At 44.5% G+C, this 7,548-nt stretch overlaps 1 protein-coding gene across 1 annotated transcript in view; it reads right to left on the reverse strand.

Moving 5' to 3' along the window:
* Nucleotides 1-141: 141 nt before the first annotated feature.
* The window catches only part of LOC102572733 (fructose-1,6-bisphosphatase isozyme 2), a 29,948-nt gene continuing 22,541 nt past the window's right edge, over nt 142-7,548 (reverse strand). Inside the window, exons 6-7 of the mRNA XM_006273011.4 lie at nt 3,991-4,110; nt 142-433 (exon numbers count right to left, since the gene is read on the reverse strand). Of these exons, the coding sequence (XP_006273073.1) occupies nt 239-433; nt 3,991-4,110 (315 nt within the window). The 3' untranslated portion in view covers nt 142-238. The remainder of the gene's footprint in view (nt 434-3,990; nt 4,111-7,548) is intronic.

Below are 7,548 nucleotides of genomic sequence, written 5' to 3' on the forward strand. Positions count from 1 at the left end.
ATTAGGCCTTTGCTTTTACTCTTGCATTACAGTACAATCTGAAACTAAAGGATTTTTTTTCTTTTGTGTGTAAAGAAAATGTAAACCTTTTTTTCTTAGAAATAACCTTCATGATTTCTATTGTTGTCAATTAAAGGAGGGAACTGATCTCCTGGAAACCAAGTTGTCTAATTTACTCTCTTTTTCCTGCAGAAGGATTAAAGCAGGTGCATGAGCAACATCTGGTTTATGAATTGCATTAGCTGCTCTTCTGGTGCTTCTGCACACAGGCAAGGTACTCTTGCACATCATCTGGGGATCCAAGAATAAGAGGGACTCGCTGGTGAAGGGACTCAGGCTTCACATCCAGCACTGGTTCAGTTCCAGTGGTAGCCATCCCCCCTGCCTGCTCCATGATGAAAGCCATAGGGTTGCACTCATAGAGGAGTCGGAGCTGTAAGAATAGAGAACACAGGGTTGGATTTGGGGAAATAAAACTTACCAGAAAGAAACTGCTTACGTTCTGATATTACTTCTGCAAATTTCCTATCAAAGCCATGCTACTACAACAGTTCCACCGGTGGTTGTACTGATGGAAATTCTTGTGTAAGCCACCTGCCAGTGGTTATAACCACTATGTCCTTTAACTCCACTACTTTATACCCACTCTTTAGTCATTCTGCTCCCAAAGTTTCTTTAACAATAAGATCACCCCAATAAGCATCATATTGTGTCATGTTCCTGCCTCTTAGTGCAGTGATTCTCAAGCAGGGTGCCATGAGATCCTTTTAAGGATGTTGCCAGGGTGCTGTGTAATATTAGCCCTGGTTAGTGTGCAAACACTTACACGATTCACAAGATAAACTCAGTTATTTCAAATATGAATGCATCATGTCAAAAACATTCTGACCTGTTGTGGTCTTTCAGAGTTTTTTCAACAGAAGAATTACTCTATTTTTCCATAGTTAAAAAGAAAAAAAAAAGAATGAAAGCTAAGATCTGGCATTTTTTGACAGGTGCCTTGAGTCTAAAGTTGAAAACCACTGACTGTACTATTATGTAATTTAAAAAAATCTTTCTTTTCTGGCTTTCATGGCAGCTTCTGTGCTGTGGACAAATACAGTGATGCTGCTTTGAAACACTGATCCAAAGGGATTCTAGCGTTTGAGAGCTGAGGTATCCAGAGGTGTGCTTTGTCTGAGAAACAAGGTTTTGAGGCTGAACCCAGCAGTTAAATGGTTAACTGAAAAACGGTGATGGAACAGAATGAACAAAAGGTGAAGTCTCACTTCTGCCCAGACCTTGCTTGCAATTCTGAAGCTTAGGATGGCTGTGTTTACTCGGGATATTTTAGAGTTTGAAACCTAATGCTGTCAAGTCTCAAGCATCAGATACCCAAGTGCAGATCTCCACAACAGTGACTAATCCCTTTATGGTGCACTAAGTTCATGAAGACAGTAAATGCTTTTGTTTTTAATAGCTTTGTTCATTTCAGAAGCCCATTTTCAATGTAGCGTGAAGGCAATTAGGTCCTTCACATCTGTCAGTATTAAACAGACATTTTAATCTGGAATCCCATAAGTCATCGTAACAATGTTCCAGTTAAGGTAACTTCAGGTCATATGCTAAATGCTGCAGAATTTAAAACGGAATGGAAAGATTGTAATCTAACATACGTTAACCTAATGGATTTGGTTTGGGGAGATCTCCATAAAATATCCATGCAGGTGTTGTACAATGCATGGCATGCAAAAGCCTATTCAAAGCTTGTTCATCTTCCCAAAAGAGAATGGATTTTTGGGAAATGGGATTTTTCTGGAGGAGGCAAAAAGACCAGCAGTATAATCTGGTAGGGCTCTTCCATCTGTAATTTTTGTCATCATGCCATTTGCAATAACAGTAGGGCATTCCACACATCTTAAACAATGTACATTTTATTAGCTTGATTTCCTTCTTCTAATCTTTGAAGCCTGCTGAAATGCTACTCCGAGTACATGATGTCCAGCAGAAAGCAAATGTGGGGGCAATGATCCTTGTATTCATCTTATTGCACAGACCGTTTTAAAAAGAAAACAGCAGTGACATCACTGCAGAATCAAGGGATGGAGTGTGTCATCACTTTGGTGGGAATGTAAAGCACAATGAAATAATTATTTTTCCCTTTTTCAAAAATATGATCTGAAAGTGCCTCCCTTCTTTAAATGGGTTAGTATTTTTAATGCATTAGAGCACAGTAAAAACTGAATGCACATGAATGTTAACTACTTAATATTTCCAGTTTAAAAACAGCATCTGCAAAGTGCCTGATTCTACTGGTTTACATCTATATCAATTGAACGAGGCAGAGATTAGCACTCTATACCTTGAAGTGAGCTACACTAGTCTGTTTAGCAATGGCCAGCATTCACTCTTTGTTATAAAATCCTTGAACTAAGTCCATGCACTGTGTAACTCCACTTGCTTGCTCTTTCAGAAACCTGCCTTACTTGGAGGTGGTATCCAAAGGGTCAAGGAAAAGTATTAGGTAATAGTCAGCATGGCATCATCTTTCAAACCAAGAAGAATTATGGCTTTAAATGAACTGATTGGCATGTAACAAATACACCTGCTGCAGGCAATACAGGTCTGGGAACCAGGATCCTGGTCCATCACCACAAAAATCACAAATCTCTTATCCCCTTCACAATGCACAAGTGAAAGTCTTATTTTCTCCTTGGTAGCACAGTTCATGTCAGTCATTAGCTACTAGATGCTGGTTCACATGTGAACCTTTAATTCCCTCCCCCTTTATTCCTTGCTTTCTCCAAAGCTGTGAAATGAAATAATCTCAAAACTGTAAGTGCTTTTGAAAGAGACACAAGATAACATTTCAGCATATGCTCTTGAGTTCAACAAAACAGTATTTGGTGCTGCTGTTTATATGAAGTGGAGATTCCCCTGCATACCTGTCCCTTCATGTTTGGAAGCCTACTAGACCAGATAGATTTCAAAATGTACGGTATGCGCCACTTCTGCATATATGCCTGCAAATATTGTCAGGATGTCCCTTGTTTCCTGTCTGCCTTGTTTACTTGACAGCTGTTCTATACAGACTTCTAACTATTAAGAATCTAACTTGGAAAAGAAAAATCAGTAAAATCACTATACGCACAAACACAATCACCCCACAAAATTGTAATGAATGTTTCTTTAGGGCCACAACACCGTCTAACACCACAAAGCCAGTTTGCCTCAGGAACTGTTTCCCAAAACAGATAAAAAGCCCAATCTTGAATACAAGGGGATTTCTGCAATGTTAGCATGCTTTCAACCCAGCTCTTTCCCTGTATTTATAATTTCTGCAGTCCTGGATGTGCCAGAACAACCTCCTCCAACAGCTAATAAACAAGCATTCATTTGCTTTTACAGATTAGTCTTTAGTCCCTTGTCTTGAAATGGTTTAAATAGTTGGGCAGAGTGTAACATGGTAATTTGGATAGTTTTACAAGGAAAAGTCTGTGTTCACACAGACCACAGAAATACTGCTTTCTACAGCTGTGTTTAAACATAAATGTGCCATACTAATCCGAGAGAGGATAAGGCCATTGACTCAGTACAGCAGGCCAAGTCCATAATGGGCTAAGTGCTACAGCAGTGGTCACCAACCAGTTGATCTCAATTGACTGGTCAATCGTGGAGCCTCTGACATTTGATCTCAGTCTGTCAGAGGCTCCATGACTGGGAGAGGCAGGATGCATGTGGCTGAGCTAAGCCATGCCCCCTGCCGCCTGGGCTGGGCTGGGTAAATGAGGTCAAATCCCAGTCAGCTTGTCCAGGAGGCGTGGGGCTGGGGGAGTGGGGCAGGGCAGGGGTGGTAGATCTTGGGGTGTCCTTTACTTACAAAAAGTGATATTCACCATAAAAAGGTTGGAGACCACTGCCCTACAGTATATTGTGTTCTTCTTTATGCTGGTTCCAATAAATACAGAGCAGGGCAAGCTCAGGAGGAAAGGAGAAGACAAAACAGTTTACCTTTCCTTTAGGACTCTTCTGGTTAGCTGGATACATAAAAATCCCACCGTACATCAGTGTACGATGAACATCAGCCACCATGGAGCCCACGTATCTGGCACCATAGGGGGAACTGCCATCCTGTAAGAACAGATAGAAACTTGGAAGCTAACTGTTAAATCTCCCAGGCCAGCTAGCTGGCAGCATAGCAAGTATCAATGTTCACTCCATTTTGTTTTAAGGCAGGAAACACGTCATCACTTATAAGGTGCTGTAAATGTTGACAGGCCTTAAGTATGATACACCAGCTCCTGAAAAATGTAGTCATTTCACTGTGATTCCAGAATAAAGGCTGCACCAGTCTTTACTCTTCTCTTCTGGGCTGGATAAGCTATTCTGAAACCACGTGTGCATGCTATTTCAGTTCACAAAAAGGCAATGCCATCTCTCCACTGGGCCTAAGCACTCTGTCCTAGAGAGCCAGTAGGAGCTGAACATGACTTTACTTCATCATGTGATCAAAAGATGGGTCTCATCAGCTGCCATTCCCCAAGAATGAAAATGCAATGACTTCCATCTTTATTTTGGAGATTAGCTCGGGGGATTGAGAGTTATTTGTGTGCATGGATTTGTTTAATTTGATCGTTTATTAAAGAATAAAGCGGTAAGGAAATAGATGCCTGTCAAACTTGGCAGTGGCCATTTAATCTATGATGATTTTTTCCATTAGACTATATTACTACCACTTGAAGCATTATAGTAATATTTAGCAGAAGACATTAGAAATGTACCTGTTCCTTGTTCCTAATAAAATTATGGCTCTCATTGTTGCCTATTTTATTTTTTGTTCAATGCATATGATTGCAATGAGCACATAGTAAACTAACTACAAATATAAATTTATTAAAATCATCTCAGCCCATCTGTTTAATATGCATTCTTCAGTGGGTAAATGCAAATAATCTAAAGCAGTGTGTATAGGACTGATATAACTGGATCTTATTAAGGTATTCTTTCTAGCGAATAACCAAAAGGTGACAGCAGTTTACAAGATAAAGGTCTCATTCTGTCACTGCTAAAGTGCAGGTGTACTGTTGAACTTTCACAAAGCCCTGTTTCCATGCAGAATTACATATGCATCTGTCAATATGAAAAATCCAATGCTATTTTTGTTTACTTCAAAAGATGCATACAGTTCAGCCTTTTCACAGCTGCAACTTAACATCTATTATGTTTCCCTTTCAAATGGGAGAATTCATAGATACTGCAAGACTTTTGGAATATTGCCCAAGCAAATCCAACAGGGCCATGAACATCAATGAAATATATGCTTGCCCCTGATTAGACTCTTAAATGTCTAATTGCATAAGCATCTGATGAGCATTTAATATTGTCCCAGTGTGTGTCCTAATGAGAGAGAGGGGGACTTCCAAGTTTTCTTGATATAGTCTGGGGACTCTGAGTAAACTTGAGCAGCTTGTCAGTTTTATCCTTTAATGATATTGTCGCAGGGCACCTCGGTACCCCTGCTCCTAGAGTGGAGAAACTGCCAGGGAGCGAGTGAGCGCGCCCTGGCCTGACATGACGAGCCCAGCTGAGGCTGGCTCAGGTAATGAGCGCAGCTGCGGGTTGCCGGAGCAACCAAGCGGAGCCAGCTGCCTGTAGGGGGCAGGGCCTGGCCCTTATAAAGCTCAGGGCTGAGGCCAGGCTGGCAGTTCTCTGCCAGCAGCTGGAGAGGCAGGAGCTCCCTCGGCCGAGAGATGGGAAGGAGCCTAAGTAGCAAGTACAGCTCATGATAGCCCTGGAGGCTTGAGCTATGGTGATGAGTTATGGCCATGCGGCTTGCATTTGTGTTACAGCCTAGGGGCTTGTGGTTTTGCGTTGTGTTATTATGCCCAGAGGCTTGGGTGAGGCTGTAGGGGTTGGAGGAGGCCTCAATCACAGGGACCCCAGAGAGTGTGGGGTGCCCTAGCGCCAAGAGGGCGCGTTATCTACATAGCGCCAGGGAAGGCGCAGCTCGCATGCCAGTGTGTGAGCAACTGGCGGCGAGGAGCGCGGCCAGTGGGTCGCGGGCGCAACCTGTAGGTTGCGGACGGGGACCGAGACCCCGGATTGCGTGCGGGGGAACATAGCCCCCCGGCCCCAGGAAAGGGGCGGTATTATTGAGTAGCCCTGTGTGGGCGCGGTGAGCCCCGGAGAGGGGGAACGCCATTGTGTATTATTGAGTAGCCCTGTGTGGGCGCGGCGAGCCCCCAGAGAGGGGGAACGCCCTTGTATGTTATTGAGTAGCCCTGTGTGGGCGCGGCGAGCCCCAGAGAGGGGGAACGCCATCGTGTTTTATTGAGTAGCCCAGTGTGGGTGCACGGGCATAGCGAGCCCGGCCGCAGGCCAGTGCGGCAATCCCCCCCTCAGACCAAGGCAGAGCGCTGCGGTTGCCCCTGAGAAGACAGGGAGTAGCAGCGCAGGGAGCCAGAGTCAGGGAGGGTATCCGTGCGGTTGGCCCATAGGACCGGAGGCCCGCTGGAGAGTCCCGGAGCGGAACCACACTGGCAGGGGAGGCCCAGAGTGGGCCAGGCGAGAGTCCCAGCAAGAGGCTGGGCACAAGAGAGAGAGCCCAGAGTGGGCCACATGAGAGAGGAGGCCCGGGAAGCGGGCGTATAGACCAAACAACGTCCTTTACATCTGCGAGGCTTGAGGCGTGGTATCAGGGGAGGTAGGAGCCACGCATAGCCCATAAGGCTGGGGCGCTTAGGTAGCGCCATTGTACGGGGAGACCCACGAGGGGTCCAGGAGCTGACAGGCCCGAGGGAACACAAGGCAGCCTCCCTATTACATCAAGACGTGGCGGGCGAGAATGGAGGGTGCCCTCGGGCCGGAGTAGCGCGGTGAGAGGACCTCAAGGAAATCATGGCCCTCCGCCAGGACCCCGCCGTGACAGATATTCTCATGCTTAAACTGAGAAGATTTAAAACATTTACAACATGTAGTTTCTGTGAAGTTTTCCCACAATGTTATGGAAACTTTCTCTACTACCTCTTCACTTCTATTCATTTTTCTTGGAGCTGTGCTCTTCTACAGAGGGCCAGTGGGTCTGTCTACACTACATCCTCCATGATCACAGGCATGTCCCACCTACCCATTCCTACTCGCATATAAAAAACAGAAAATGCAGTGGTGAAGCTGCTCCCGGAGTGACCCACATGGTCATTTGCAAACACACTGGAGACATAGGTCTCTGGAGCCACTTCCAGAGCAGCTCCATCACCACATTTCTGAGCTTGGCATATGGGAATAAGAGATGTTGGAAGGGCATGATGGAAAGTAATTCTTCCCTGAGAATGTCTTCTTTGGATTTGGTCCTTATGCTCTGATCTGATATTTTCAAGCAATCCTGTGGGCATTTTTTGGGAGGGGGGAGTCTCATGAACCAATTTATGGCTTTTATATCTCATTTGCTTCAACTTTGGGCCACAAAAAGGCTCCATGATCAGAATTTTGTTTCCTTTGCAAGTAATCCTGAGGACATTTTGTGGCTTTTGTCTGTTTAATGAATTGATTTGTACCTGAAAACAGAGTCTA

This window comes from Alligator mississippiensis, chromosome 3, assembly GCF_030867095.1.
Source record: "Alligator mississippiensis isolate rAllMis1 chromosome 3, rAllMis1, whole genome shotgun sequence".
In the NCBI taxonomy this organism is placed as follows: domain Eukaryota; kingdom Metazoa; phylum Chordata; order Crocodylia; family Alligatoridae; genus Alligator; species Alligator mississippiensis.